Genomic DNA, 16330 nt, shown 5'->3' on the forward strand with positions numbered 1-16330 from the left:
TTATTTGTATAGTATTCAGTGAGAGGTTAGGTCATGTTAAGTTAAGTTAGAATAGGTGTGTAGTATTATGTGAGCAGTGTTGGCTACATTGAGAATCCCTTTATTCCCTCCCTCAAATTACGCGAATTCAGGAAATATGGCCAGTCTACTATATACAGTCACGAAGCTTGAGGTTTGAGGGTACTAGAATCAATAGACTGTGACGGAATTATTTTGCATTGCCTGCATCCTAGTGGTGAGCAACTATCTAATGTTTGCATATTTTCTACGTATTGAGCTTCGCGACTGTACATACTGGGCTATGATATGGCAGTGTTCTTCATTCACGCATGACTAATTTGGTATTACAAGTAAGATGTATTTGGAGTGGATCGGGCAGGCATACAGCTCTCCTAGTCATCACATCTAAAATCCACTACTCCATGGCCCATGCTATAAATCCTAAGTATTTTCAAGGTATTTCACATTGGCAGTGATAAAAGTGTGCAATATTCGTTTACAGCGGCAGATGGATACTCTGCTTTGAATCTATTAATCAGTAATATTGACAGAAAACTAATAATACTAAAATTAAAAACAAGAAACTACAGCCGTTTTCAATTCCGATCGTCTGTTTGATCACGGCCATCTGGAAAAACCTCGTTATTTCGTTAAGGATTTAGTGAGCCCTGACCTGACATAGGTTATTGAAGAAGGAACTGCATGAAACAATTTAACGAATGTCAGCTGTAGTATATAGTACTCCGCAATGATGTCTTATTCGTCCGAGGATTATGTGGACCAGGGATATGCTGTCACATCTGGGGTTAAATTCGAGAAAGATGAGGTGCCAATTTCGTCCGCTGTAGTAAAACGCGAACTTGAGGTAAGTAGAACACATGATATGCGCTACTTATTTTTCTTCCATTATCTGTCTTGTATTTTGATTTTCACGGACACTGCCTCTTTAACGTAGTACTTGCAGTGCTTTTTATTTGTGATGCAAATATAAAAATCTTTTGGCTCTGTATCCACTACTTATGTTATGTTGCAGAGTCTAATGTTGAACTTAACTGGTTTTATGTTTTAAATTTGGAAACTAAATTGCTTGTTACATTTATCCTTAATGGTTGCCATGCTTCATATTCCCGCACTGTTACTTAAGGACATGACTTCCGTTTGTTTTCTCCGTGTTTTGTCTAAAATTCTCAGTTCGGGAACTCTTCTACGGTTTCAAATGATTAATTTTGTTTTAGATGTACTAACAAATATAACTCCAATTACTTTATACAGTTTTATGCTATCTTTTAATAAGATCGCCATACGTCCGTATTTTGTACGGACGGTTTGTATTTTAAGCGAAAGTAGATTATTAAATGGTTCCTACATCCTTCAAAGGATGGCCCGTCTACATAGCGACCAATGGTAACCTAATATCCACAGTTTCCTACACTTAGGTTTTAATCATATAGGCTATCAAAGACGAAAGTACTACATGCACAGATTACAAAGCTCACTTCCAGGAGAAAACATAAATTTATCTCAGGCAACCAAACAGAAACTGGCGATATTGGTCGCCGAAGGAGAAGATTTCGAAGAAAATATTATGAACTTTTACAACTAGTGCAAATCGTTTTGAAAGACGGCACAAAAATGGGGACATTTCATCTCCATTATTGTTGATACCCCTTCGTTTTGAAAGAAGGCACCACAATGAGGAAATTTCGTCTCCAGCTTTGTTCACCACACTCGAAACTATCAACTACTGAAATTGATTGATTCAGAGACATTCTAGTGAGGAAGGGAAGAAATTTATTTAAGTTATGCTGAACTTGGGAACAGGATCAGTTATTAAAACAAAGTAATTTGCAGCTTATTTTACCGAGGTAAACTGTATAGAAGTCAATGTAAGAAATTGTAAAGTTAGTGCAAAATCAGAAATATTAAAATATCCCTAGGTCGCAATTAATATCAACATAAAAAAAACAAGTCGCAAACTAAAGTGTCATCAAGTACCGGCTGATTCTGTAAGTGAATGAAAGAATTAAACAGAGAATAGAGGAATCTCTTGCTGAAGATTTAGAGATATTATTGAACTTGAAGTCTGTAAACTGAAATTAAGGTGATCATGTCAGTTTTTCTGTAAATATCTGGGTCAGCATCGTAGACAACAAGATCACCTCATTGGGCCACATCTTCTGCCTGCCCGTCTGAAAGGACATGACATGTAATCTTTGCTACTAGGGATGTTTGGAATTGCATCTTGTTGTGCAGTAGTTCAATGGAATAAAAGCAAAGAATGCTTAAATGATTGGTTGATTGGCAAACTTACTCGTGTTAAATTACATAATCAACTGTGGCTTACAGATGTTTCGGTGCTTTCACACCATCCTCAGAGCTTACTATATATCGACGTCATCTCGAATTTCGCTGCCTGTTGTCGGGGTGCCTTTGCGTGTTGAAAAGTGTTCAAACGTGGTGTCAAATAGTGTGTTCTGAAATTGATCTGTATGTGGAGAATTTGATCGGGGTGTGTTTTAGTGTGTTTGTATATTTCATATTGTTCTAGTGTGTTGAGTTTTTGGTTTTTGGTTTGTATGTGTAGGATTTCCATGTCTGTATTTATGTTATTATTTGTATATAAACTATTATTGTTTATAAACTTGTACTTGCCATTTCGTAAAAGGAAATTGTGCCAGAACAATGGAAGGAGAGATGAAATTATTGGGGATTATCAGTGTGGTTTTAGGCGTAATAGAACGACTATTGATCAGATTTTTTGTATTCGACAGATAATGGAGAAAAAGTGGGAGTATAAGGGTACAGTACATCAGTTATTCATAGATTTAAAAAAGGCATATGACTCGATTAAGAGGGAAGTATTATATGATATTCTTATTGAATTTGGTATTCCCACGAAACTAGTTCGATTAATTAGAATGTGTCTCAGTGAAACATACAGCAGAGTCCGTATGGGTCAGTTTCTGTCTGATGCTTTTCCAATTCACTGCGGGCTAAAGCAAGGAGATGCACTATCACCTTTACGTTTTAACTTCGCTTTAGTGTATGCCATTAGGAAAGTTCAGGATAACAGGCTGGCTTTGGAATTCAACGGGATACATCACCTTCTTGTCTATGCGGATGACGTGCATATGTTAGGAGAAAATCCGCAAGCGATTAGGAAAAACACGGAAATTCTACTTGAAGCAAGTAAAGCGATCGGTTTGGAAGTAAATCCCGAAAAGACAAAGTATATGATTATGTCTCGTGACCAGAATATTGTACAAAATGGAAATATAAAAATTGGAGATTTATCCTTCGAAAGGGTGGAAAAATTGAAATATCTTGGAGCAACAGTAACAAATATAAATGACACTCGGGAGGAAATTAAACGCAGAATAAATATGGAAAATGCGTGTTATTATTCTGTTGAGAATCTTTTATCATCTAGTCTGCTGTCAAAAAATCTGAAAGTTGGAATTTATAAAACAGTTATATTACCGGTTGTTCTTTATGGTTGTGAAACTGGACTGTCACTCTGAGAGAGGAACATAGGTTAAGGGTGTTTGAGAATAAGATGCTTAGGAAAATATTTGGGGCTAAGAGGGATGACGTTACAGGAGAATGGACAAAGTTACACAACGCAGAACTCCACGCATTGTATTCTTCACCTGACATAATTAGGAACATCAAAATCCAGACGTTTTCGATGGGTAGGGCCTGTAGCACGTATGGGCGAATCCAGAAATGCATATAGAGTGTTAGTTGGGAGACCGGAGGAAAAAAGACCTTTGGGGAGGCCGAGACGTAGATGGGTGGATAGTATTAAAATGAATTTGAGGGAGGTAGGATATGATGATAGAGACTGGATTAATCTTGCATAGGATAGGGACCTATAGCGGGTTATGTGAGGGCGGCAATGAACCTTCGGGTTCCTTAAAAGCCATTTGTAAGTAAGTATGTGTATGTATGGTTAGCATTGGTTATGTGATCGGCGTATGTAGATGTATTGTGTCCTCTGGTTATTGCTTTAATATGTTCTTTGTAGCGTGTTCTGAATGATCTGCCTGTCTGTCCAATGTAGAACTTGTCGTAACTATTACGAGTACATGTGAGTTTGTATACGCCTGTGTGGTTGTATTTATATTTAAGTGTACGCAAGATTCAAGATGGAAAGAATGGTTGTTTTGGAATATCCACAGCTTCACTTCATATACAAGAAATTTCTAGCCATCCAGTACAGTCGATCTTCAAAAGGCGAGTAATATTATGCCACTGCATACCAATTCTGGACATATTCTTCATAATGTATCGCACATACAGCGATTTTTAGTCGTCCTGCGGCATGCAGATATATAGAAAGCAGCTTGTGACGTTAGAAGTCATCTTACAACCTCCTGTAATAAATTGTTGATTTAAGAAATCCTTTTGTACTGCAGGAACGGAATTTTTCGGATCATCATGAGACTGGTATAAAGGAGAAATATGAGGACCAGAGCCAAGATCTCACATCTGATATAAAGTTTGAGGAAGATCCGGTGCCGATTTCATTCCCTGTGGTGAAACGTGAACCAGAGGTGAGTGCAGCACAAAAAGTGCACTATGTTCTTCTTCTTCTTCCACTGTTTATCTTGTGTTTACATTCTAATGGACACGGCCTCTCTACAACAGTACTTGCAGTGCCTTTCAGTCAGTGACAGTGGCAGAAAAATCTCATCTTTATTCGTTATAATGTATGTCTTGCTGCATTGTTATCTCGTTTTTGTTTCAATGTTTAAAACGAAATTGCTCGTTATACTCACTTGTAATGGTTGCCATAGGTACACATTCCCACACTGTATTATTTTGATAATGTGTTGTACTTGACTTCATTTCCTTTTGTTTTCTGTATGTCTTTGTCTAAAATTCTCGATGGTTTTTGCCGTTCGAAATGATTATAGATTTTGTTTTAGATGTATGCAGAAATATTATCACCTGTCTTTATTTCTTTTTCACTCATTATTTTAAAAAAAATTGTATTTACAATATGTCCTCTGTATAACATTATGTTGTCCGTAGAGATAATATATTTCGTAATTTTACGATAAATTAAAGGTCCTACTTTGAGTGGATTCCAGAAGAGGTTCTTAACTTTGCAAAACGTTCTGAGTCATCTGGAGAGATACGTCATACATCAAAGTATTCCATATATTACTTACTTTTTTTTCTGTCAATGAAGTGCATTCAATTTTAATATAGGTAGGAAACGTAAAGTTAAGAACTTCATGTGGCAAGTCTTGAAATTAATAACAATAAAAATAGAACTTTTCAATTTTGTTGCACTGATTGTGGGTGGATTCCAACTTAGTTACAAAACTCGGTATATTTAACTAAATGGTTCAAAGAAATTTGAAACCACTTTTGATGTCTGAGATATAGGCATTATATTCATAGGAAAGGAAACCTGAGCACTAAATCCTACCATGAAAAATGGTGAAATTATATCGAAAGTAGCTTTGAAAATCCACGGTATTAAAGTGATAATGCTTTTCTCTTTCTCCTGCAAAATCTGTTTAAATGCACATAGCGAATTTTGGACGTGCAGCGACGATATATAACATTTTGTCACTGGCAAAAAAAACAAGAGTCTTCAAATCGTTTTAGAACTAAAGATTGTTTTTTGTTCTCCTCGTCAGTAAGTTAGAATGAATCAGGAATATCTTGAAGATCTTCTTCTACAAAGTGCAATAAAATAGCAAGCCATTTTTCCTTCAGCTGTTTTTTCATAATAAGCAACAATAAACGCATTAAAATGTTTCTTAATTCTTTCCCAATCTAAGGTCATAGTACAGTTGTGCAGTTTATTTATTAAAGATAGGCAGGCTAGATTAAATACAAATACAGTATATAAATAGAATAAAATAATACCTATAAGGAGCAAGCTGAGTATATACTAAGTTTTAATAAATTTGAGGACCGAACGATTAGTAAGAACTTACATTTTATTCTGTTTCTTCTGTTGAAATTCAATATACCAGTATTTCGCTATTTGTCTACGGAAGATCTGCAGAGTCTGGTGTGCTTTATTTTTTTTTATTTGCTTATTTAATGATGCCGCAGAATTATATGCTTTTTATAGAGTTTTATTGTTTTTAATTAGGCAACCCCGGGGCAGATTCCTTATCTGCTCCGACTCTCTAAGCACCATTGAGTCCCTGCAGTGGTTGAATTCTGATGATCCGCTTGTGTTGAGAACCCAGGAACTTTTCCACACTCTCCTAACCTCCAATTATGAGATTGGAGTAGTGTGGACTCCAGGTCATGTTGGCATCCCTGGAAAGGAGGCAGCGGATGCTGCAGCAAGGGACGGTTCCATAAAAGGGTGTGAGGTGTATTGGCGTGAGAGGTGGCAAGACATTAAAAATTATTTTAAACATACGTTATGGTGGCAAAGGGAAGGCGAATGGTTTGCACAAGAGGGAAATAAATTACGAAGAATAAAGAATACTGTTCGCGTTTGGGATTCGTCCACAAGAGCGTCACGACATGAAGTTTTACTCACCCGGTTGAGGATTGGCCAGCTCCTACGTGGAATTCGGCCGACTCTATGTGACGCTCTTGGAAATGATTTTAATTGTACAAGTGCAGTTCTGAGATTTTATCGAATACGGGACTTGACAAGGTGATGTAGTTTTTAACGACCCGTTTTACCTATCCTCCGCACTCTTTACATCCGGAAGTTACATTTTTTACTGTACGATTTTAACAAATTTGGCATTCGGACCTTTTACATCCGGGCATATTATAAATGCGCTACATAATTTATCTCTGGTGGCATTTGTTTTATTGTTTCTTTTTAAATGCTACACAGGGTCTGAGATCTTGTCACTTTTATGGTTTTTATGCTTCACCTTTTTGAAACTGCATTTGTTTGCCTCGTTTTAACCGTGAAAACGCTTTGTAGTTCTCTTAAGCATTCTGGTTATTGTATTGTGTTTGTGTTTAGTGAAAGATTTTAGGTAAGGGCGCAAATAGCCATAGTAGCTGACGCGCCCTTTTTAAACCCCACTCACTAACTAACTAACCTTAATGACGCTGTTTCAACTACGGTGTTATTTAGAGTCGATAAGATTGGTGACAGTGAGATAATATTTGGCGAGATGAGGCCGGGGATTCGCCACAGATTGCCTTACATTTGCCTTACTATGGGGAAAACCTCGGGAAAAAACCCAACCAGGTAATCAGCCCAAGCAGGGATCGAACCCGCGCCCGAGCGCAACTCCGGATCGGTAGGCAGCCTGCTGTATGATCAGGAATTTTCTGAGGAAAGAATTCCTCGTTTCACAATACACACAATCGGTTGAAACACTGAAGATATTCTGCGTTGCATGAGCTACAGTTTGTAGTGAAAAAGAGAGATGATTTCTTTCAGGATACAGGAAAGAAATTTCTGTCCTGTTACAAGAAGACAGGTTATTTTTCACTGAGAGCAAAATTAAAATAAATGCATATAGTAGTAGGTAGGTGGTTGAGGCAAGTAGATTAATGGTAGAGTCTGGGTTGTTGCCTCCTGTAACATATTTGTTCCTCTTGTTTTCCACTCCTACTTTCTCTTTGAAGTTAAAAATAGTAATCCTTTTCTTTTATCTGTCAGTAATAACAAATGGTAACAGTCTGCATCAAGCGCAGATTTGCAAACATGCTTACGTTAGAAAACATAAGATAGTCAAAAAAGAACTCTTCTGTTGCTGGGTTAAAAGTGCTTCTAGGAGGTCATAATTTTTTGTGTCAAATTCTGGCGCCATTAGGCAACATTTGCGAAGCCTTTAATTTTTAATCCCTGGAAAAAAAATATTGACCTTGTTCGCTATGCCGTACTATTTAGCCAAGAAGATTGTCCTTACTGTGACCATCCAGATAAGAGAGCATGTAAGCTCTGAATTCAGGTCAGTCTTCAGTAAACACAGCGCAGGTGTACGAGTAGCAGAGAAGAGAATAACTTATGCGCCTGTAGGGTAGACAGATTACTAAATTTAAACTATCCTGCCAACTTGTTTACTTGGCTTTATGAAAGAAATTGTCTGATGCATTAAGTATCTTAACAACACATGTAATGATGTTGTATGTTTTCTAATTTCCTACATAACAATTTAAGATAACACTCATAATTATAATTGCAATGCAATGATTTTCTGGCAGTAAATTTTGCATTTTTAACATAATCTTTAAATATACTTTCAAAAATTGTATTATTTCTATTTCTTAATAATATGTAGGCTATTTTGTTTCTCTCTTCAATATATATAACACCATGTGCTTTTTCACCATTCATCATATTTTCATTCCCCACTATGCTCACTTGAAAGTAATACATATAAAATTGAAAATATTAATTTTGTATGCTAATGCATATACGTTTATATTATTTATTTGTATTTCATAGAGCTCATTCCCTCCTAAATTCCCCTCCTACTTGGGAACAACAGATTTAGTTTCTAGGAGTCTGCCTCAGGATTTTAAATCACACTTTTAGGGTGCCACGTGTTGAAAAAGGTTTAAAAACGCTGTTCTACAAGGAAAAGAATTATCCCATGAAAAATCTGACCAATGAATTCTCTTCTATTAACTAAAATTTCTTCTACACCTAATGCGATTTAAATGCAGTTCTGTGGAATCTAAAATCTTTGTGCTTCTCATAATGTAATTAGTGCTGTCTTTCTGTTTTATTTGTTCTGTATTTTTAGGAAGTGCAGATTGACTTGGACACAGTGAATAATGACTCATGGATGGAAGTAACGGCAGAGGACAACGAGGCTTCTACTGAAAGGTGAGTGTTTGCACTGTATCCATCATGCACAAATTCCCAATTGTAATTGTAATGAACACAGAGTTGAATATAATGTCTATGTTCCCCTTACATTACCTTGAAAGCTAATTTCATACCTGAACAAAAATGATATTGAAAATTTCAAGCCCTTTCCAATACCCATACTTACAATCACTCTGTGCCCTTCATAGATAACGTAGCCTATTTCCCAAGCTCTAATATTCTATTCTCTTTTTCCTACATAACTTATATACGTTTTGTTTGATACTTTATGCTCGACCTTGCCGAAATATAGTAATTATGCACCTGGTAGCAGTCCTTTAATGCATGTCATTAAAGTACACCTATTCATTAAAGTTCAGGTTTTCGATTATTCTCGTATATGCAATTGTAAAACAACAGAGGGAAACGTCACGGAGGCTGGAAATACAATATTGTCGCAGAAGGTTATGTTCTGTTACTATGATAATTAACGTTAATTGTAAATAATATTCAAATTAATTCAATTTGTCATCTCGTTTTTCAATTCTAAATCAATTTCAAGGTTATACATTCTCTGCATTACATCAAGGTCAATGACATTTTTGTTCCTCGGAAAGAATCAATACTTTCGCGTCTGCGCACATCTCACAATTCACGAACAATAAACAAGGTCACTTCCGATCTTCTGTCAGATACTTCTGAATAATTTCAAGTTAGAAATATGTTCGAGCATAAAAAGTCGTATGAAACTTGCCTATAATAGTAATTTAGACGCTCGTATGAAAATTATTAAACTTGCTTGCGCTCGTTTCATAAACAATCATACTTGCCTCTTAATTACTATCATTATAGGCTCATTGCATAATGTACTATTATAAATATTTTTGTCTGTATATAGGAGTATAATGTTCATTTTAAAAACTTCATTTGATGCGTATAAGTTACCAAGCTGTACTGATACTTCACGACGATGTATCTCCAACGCAGATGTACCTACTAGTCAAGTGGGTTTAATCACATTTGGGTGTTCAACATAAATATATATTTGTTGTGACTATTTTAAGGACTCAAATAATATTTTGTTCGTAGGATTGGAACGCCCACTAACAAGAAATCATTAGAATCCGTCGGTATTGCACGTGAAGCGAACACTACTGTATGTCAGATTCTAAATAATTCAGGATCCTCGGAAAAACCTGTGTGGACTCATGATGATGATGATGATGAGAGGCAATTTGTTTTCAAATCATCTGAACAATGTTTCTCGAAATCGTCAAAACAGAAAAGGGGTTCACTCGAGGTCGCAGACAAGAAGTCGTTCAAATGCGATGTGTGCGGTAAGTGTTTCTCACAATCGAGTAATCTCAAATGCCATGTACGCCGCCACACAGGCCAGAAACCTTTCAAATGCGATGTGTGTGGTAAATATTTCTCAGATTCGAGTGCACTCAAGTGCCATGTACGCCATCACACAGGCGAGAAACCTTTCAAATGCGATATGTGTGGTAAGTGTTTCTCACAATCGAGTTCGCTCAAGTGTCATGTACGCCGTCACACAGGCGAAAAACCTTTCAAATGCGATATGTGTGGTAAATATTTCTCAGATTCGAGTGCGCTGAAGTGCCATGTACGCCATCACACAGGCGAGAAACCTTTCAAATGCGATATGTGTGGTATGTGTTTCTCACAATCGAGTTCTCTCAAATACCATGTACACTCTCACACTGGAGAGACACCTTTCAAATGCGATGCGTGTGGAACGTGTTTCTCACATTCGAGTGAGCTGAAAATCCATGTACGCCGTCACACAGGCGAGAAACCTTTCAAATGCCATATGTGTGATAAGTGTTTCTCACATTCGAGTACGCTCAATTGCCATGTACGCCGTCACACAGGCGAAAAACCTTTCAAATGCGATATGTGTGGTAAATGTTTCTCACAATTGAGTGAGCTCAAAATACATATACGCTTTCACACAGGCGAGAGACCTTTCAAATGCGATATATGTGGTAAGTGTTTCTCACATTCGAGTGATCTCAAATGCCATGTACGCTGTCACACTGGCGAGAAGCCTTTCAAATGCGATGTATGTGGTAAGTGTTTCTCACAATCGAATGCACTCAAGTGCCATGTACGCCGTCACACAGGAGAGAAACCTTTCAAATGCGATGTGTGTGGTAAGTGTTTCTCACAATCGTATGCACTCAAATGCCATGTACGCCGTCACACGGGAGAGAAACCTTTCAAATGCGATGTGTGTGGTAAGTGTTTCTCACAATCGAGTACGCTCAAAAGCCATGAACGCCGTCACACAGGCTAGAAACTTTCCAAATGCGAGGAGTGTGCTAAGTGTTTCTCGCATTTCCAATCCCTAAAATACCATATACTCATCCGCACAGGCGACAAACTTTTCAAGTGCAACTTTTTGTGTTAAATGTTTCTCGCGGAACAGGGAATTAATGATGTACGAACGCAACACCCAGGTGAGAATCCTTTTAACTGCGATGTTTGTGGTAAGTGCTTCTCGCTATCACATAGTCTGAAATCTCATGAACGCAGTCACACAGGCGAGAAACCTTTCAATTGCGATGTGTGTGGTAGGTGTTTCTCAGAAATGAGTAGTCTCGAAAACCATTAACGTTTTCACACTGGCGGGAAACCTTCAAATGCGAATTGTGTGGTAAGTGTTTCTCACAATCGAGGAGTCTCAAATTCCATGAACATCTGCATACAGGCCGATGTCTCACCGAAGAAGACATCAACGATTTCACACAAGAGAAACATTTTAAATGGAAAGTTTGTGGTGTGTCCCTCAGTCGAGTATCCTAAAAAGACATTAAAACCGTTGTAAGGTAACAAAAAAAATCTTTGGATTGCGTTGTTTGAAATGTTTCCCAATCTATGGTTATCTTAATGTACATAAACGAAAGCCTACAGGATAATAGTTTCAAATGCGAGGTTTGGCTTATGCCATTTTCGCAGTGCCGTACTTCAGTAATTATTAGTCTCCAGCACACTGCTGAGATGCCTTCCAAATGTGATGATATTGTACGTGTGTCTTACAGTTAGATGGTTTAAAACGTCACAGGCGAGTTGCCTTTAATAATATGATGTTTGTCATAAGCATTTATTATATTTACGTGATTTAATACGCTAGCATACTAGCTAAAAGCCTTTCAAATGTGATATTTGTCGAAATTGTTTTGCTGATTAGCTTATCTTACTTAATCATGTATTCAAACATGTCGCTAACAAATGTGTTCTTAAATACACTGTGTCCGGGACAAAATTTACCAATAAGAAATTTGAATAACTCGCGTAATAATGGAGATAGGAAAATGAAATTTGCGGCAAATGAAAGAGGGACATTTTAAGTTTTATGTGAGATGTTGGCAACATTTGGTCATTGTTGTTGACATAGCTGTAATTAAAATGGCGTTCACAGTACAACAAAAAGTTCAATGCTGCTATTGGCTTGCCGAATTCAAGTATCCGAAGATAATGGAGAGAAGATTTAGACAACAGTGGCCTGAGAAGCAACCACGAGATAGGCACACGATAACAACTTGGCATAGAAAGCTTCTTGAGACCGGTTCTCTTGTAGAGAAAACACAACTCGGGAAGAAAGTGACAGAAGCGCAAGTCGACAGAATTCCAACGGTGCCCGTGTAAGTCTGTTCGCTGTGCCAGCAGGGAACTTGCAATTCCAAAGTCAACTATCCACGATGTTGTGCACAAGAGGTTACTTCTGCGCATGCATACAAGATTCAATTGGTTCAAAAGTTGAAACCAAACGACTTGCCTGCACGATATGATTTCGCTAGTGACATGCTGTTGAAAATTGATATTGAAAGTGGATATCTGCAGAAGGTCGTGTTTAGTGATGAGTCCACCTTCCACGTCTGTGGAATCGTCAACAGGCGTAATTATCGCATCTGGGGATCAGCATGGCCTCCCAGATCCCCAGACCTAACCCCACTGGACTTCTTTTTTTTCGGGATACATAAAAGTCATTGTGTACAAGACTGTAGTGGCAGATTTGGAGGATCTGCGTCGGAGAATTGTCGCTGCTTCTGCAACTGTTACTCCAGAGATGTTACGAATCACATGGCAAGAACTTTAATATCGCCTGGACACCTGTCGTGCTACAAGAGGTGCACACATTGAAATTTATTAGTGGTCATTCGAAACTTTGGAAGTCCCTTTGTCAATTCCCGCAAACAGCATTTTCATCCATCAATTATTTGGTGAGTTATTAAACTTTCTTATTGGTAAATTTTGTCCCGGACACCCGGTATACTGACGAGAAACCTTTGTAATGCGATGTCCATGTTACATATTCCTTGCCTTCGTCTAATCAAAAAATTTCATGAACGCCAGCAAGACTGATAAACGTTTCAAAGTCGTGTTTGTCATACATTTTTCTTTCGCCAGTTACGTTCAGTGGCGGCTTCTTGTACTCAAATAATGTTGTCAGTATGCTGCCATACGTGTGGTAATTGTGTTTCAGGGGGAAAAAAAATTGTAAATTCATGAACCCAATTATACAATTCAAATAGCATTCAGGCATAAAGCTGTGGTCCCACTCATCATCGAGCGAGCAATGTTGATGATAGCTCAGCGTTCAACGTCACCTGATTAGTCTTGTTACAGCGAACATCGTCCCCTTCGCCATCTGAAATATTATACCCTGAGGAAATTTGATTCCTGGAACTAAATTTCGAGTCAATACCTCTGCTTAATTGTTTGGTGCTTATTTTTATAGTACAAAAGGAAAGTCTAAATGGTATCAGTCAGATAATTTTGTTCTATTTAAAGTGGCATATAAATAGAAGTTTTCAAAATTATTGTCCGATTCAGCGTTCCCTCTCAGCAAAATTAATTATAACTTTCATTATCCAATTCCAGGACACACTTCATTACGATTTCATAAAATCTGATGTAATTGTTTACATCTTTGCTTTCTTATAGGTTTAAATATATTGGAAGATATCCCTTGACACACTATATATATATATTCGTTTCTTTTCTAACGACACCATATTTATCTTCTTTGTAAAAAGACTGTCTTTAAGAAACGGCTGTAATTTAAGTTTGTTTCTCCAATTCATTGGAATGAGCTAGAATTAGCATGTGTTCTGCTAAACAGGACAATGCACCCTTTTTTACTTTTTCATTAGGAACAGCAATAAGTTTTCAGTAATATATAGAATTAGAAAATGACATCACCCTTAAGAAAATTGTGACTTTGTTTTTCCCCTTATTCTTAAAAAATATTACCCAATTTTATTCCATGTGTAATCTGCTATCTTTTAGTGTTGTGTAAAATGGATGGCCGTACTTTACTGTTGACGTCGCCATTGTTTTTTTTTTTAATTATACAGTACTCATGTTTCATTAATATAATTTAGAATGTAGTCGCCATTTCCTTGAGAAGTTTTATGACACCACACGATATTTTTTTTGTCATGTGTAGTTTTTTATATTATATTGTGCTATGTGATGTATAGAAGTTTTGTTGGTAGAGTGAGTACTTGGATGCCTAAACTTAAGGTTCAACTTTTCTTTGAACTTCAAGTATTGCATCCCAGCCAGCATCCTATTTCTTTGATGAAAATAGACATGGAGATTAAGCGATTTGCTTTTGACTCCGAAAATTGAATTGTCTGCATTGTTGTTAAGCCATGTTTGACAATTGATCTGGTGACTGTTATCTTTAATAAATGTACCTATTGTAAGATGTGGCTGGATATTGAGTAGAATTGTCATGGAGATACTGGTACTGCAGTAGCTGATTGGGATGATTTGAAATTAATGTTAAAATTGTTGGTGTAGTTTATACCCAGTACCTTATTTCCTCGATGTATTCAGTGTTGAGTAGTTCATGCTGATTTTTATTTGTTGTGTAGTCTGGATGTTCTATGGTTGAGTTAAGGTGTGCACTCATTGTTGTCAGTAATGAAAGTCAATGCACTTTCTACTAATATGATGACTTCCGTCTCTAACTTCTCACATTACCATATTTTTTGTGACGTTTTCATTCGGTTTAGAAATCTTTGGATGTTACTTACATACTTACTTCCTTACTGGCTTTTAAGGAACCCGGAGTTTCATTGCCGCCCTCACATAAGCCCGCCATTAGTCCCTATCCTGAGCAAGTAGGCCTAAGTATTGGATTGATATTTAATATTTAATAATTAATATATTATATACGTAGTGAAAATGACGTTCAACACGTTGCACCATGTAGACACAAAATTTGAATGCATCTCAATTTAACGTTCGTTTTCAATTGATTCTTTGAATATTCCTTCCCGATTGAATCTATAAACACGTGGAAAATTGAACCGTGAAGATGCACCTTTAGTGATTCGTTGAGACACTCTTTGGGAAAGAGATCTGGTGGCTACAAAAGATGTATATGCCATTCCACAGCTCTACATGGGAGCATCAAATTTTTCAAAGGTTGGTGGAATTACTAATGGGTCCTTGATAAAAAAAAATTGATTTTTTTTTTTAAAGAGGCTGTATTGGTCGACAGGAATGCCGTCGCTTTCTTTAATCAAATTTAGAATTGCAATTTTATCACTGTTCTTAACTGATTTTTAACGGTGGTTACTAATTTCGAACTAAAATCAATAGTGGCGTCCATCGTAAAATCATCCAATCAAATCGTCTCATATCTACTAGTTTTACTGTTATAAAAATATGATATCAATAAGAAATAATTTGCTATCGATCTTACATCTTTACACATATTGTGTCATTGGCATGTTTATGAAACGCTGTTGACAATTCACAAGTAGTATTTGTCAAAGCAGGTAAGAATTGACACAAAATAAATGTTACAATATTCTGACATATTTGTAGAATTGTCATGATTGCAGGGCCTTGTAAACTTTATGATACAGAACGCTGGTCATCTGTGGTGTGTATTACGTGACAGGTTAGGTTATTTGAGTAATATGTGAGAGGTTAGGTTAAGTTAGATTAGGTGTCTAGTAGCTATTATGTGAGAGTTGTTGGCTACATTAAAAAGACTTTTATTCCTTCATTCAAATTACGTCACATTCAGGAAGTATCACAGTGTTTTTGTCAGGCATGACGAATTTGATATATGAGTAAGGTATGTATTTGGGGTGGGATTGGTAGGCATACAGCTCTCCTAGTGACCACATCCAGTTTCCATTAATCCATCCTATAAATCCTAAGCATTTTCAGGGTATTTCAGGCATTTAGGAAGTGTCGCGGTCACCTGAGTTGTTTATTATGTGAAAGCTTAGCTTAGGTTTTTTGTATAGTATTCAGTGAGAGGTTAGGTCATGTTAAGTTAGAATAGGTGTGTAGTATTATGTGAGCAGTGTTGGCTACATTGAGAATCCGTTCATTCCCTCCCTCAAATTACGCGAATTCAGGAAATATGGCAGTGTTCTTCATTCACGCATGACTAATTTGGTATTAGAAGTAAGATGTATTTTGGGGTGGATCGGGCAGACATACAGCTCTCCTAGACATCACATCTAAAATCCACTACTCCATGGCCCATGCCATAAATCCTAAGTA

The 16330-nt window shown here is 37.0% G+C and overlaps 2 protein-coding genes across 2 annotated transcripts in view; both read left to right on the plus strand.

The window, feature by feature from the left end:
- The window catches only part of LOC138692199 (zinc finger protein ZFP2-like), a 33713-nt gene extending 17619 nt beyond the window's left edge, over positions 1–16094 (plus strand). The window contains exon 4 of the mRNA XM_069815279.1: positions 9857–16094. Within this exon, the coding sequence (XP_069671380.1) occupies positions 9857–11087 (1231 nt within the window). The 3' untranslated portion in view covers positions 11088–16094. The remainder of the gene's footprint in view (positions 1–9856) is intronic.
- LOC138690938 (uncharacterized) lies at positions 681–8824 on the plus strand. The gene is made up of 3 exons (XM_069812513.1): positions 681–865; positions 4419–4556; positions 8703–8824. The coding sequence occupies exons 1-3, from the start codon at positions 749–751 to the stop codon at positions 8787–8789; spliced, it is 342 nt and encodes a 113-aa protein (XP_069668614.1). The 5' UTR covers positions 681–748; the 3' UTR covers positions 8790–8824.
- Positions 16095–16330: the final 236 nt, after the last annotated feature.

The sequence above is a fragment of the Periplaneta americana genome, chromosome 16 (assembly GCF_040183065.1).
Source record: "Periplaneta americana isolate PAMFEO1 chromosome 16, P.americana_PAMFEO1_priV1, whole genome shotgun sequence".
NCBI lineage: Eukaryota > Metazoa > Arthropoda > Insecta > Blattodea > Blattidae > Periplaneta > Periplaneta americana.

Excerpts from the sequence above, each read along its gene's own strand:
- LOC138690938 (XM_069812513.1), top strand. The coding sequence starts at position 749 with ATGATGTCTTATTCGTCCGAGGATTATGTGGACCAGGGATATGCTGTC. Across the intron at positions 866-4,418 it reads TAGTAAAACGCGAACTTGAG|GAACGGAATTTTTCGGATCA; the intron begins GTAAGTAGAACA and ends TTTGTACTGCAG. Across the intron at positions 4,557-8,702 it reads TGGTGAAACGTGAACCAGAG|GAAGTGCAGATTGACTTGGA; the intron begins GTGAGTGCAGCA and ends CTGTATTTTTAG.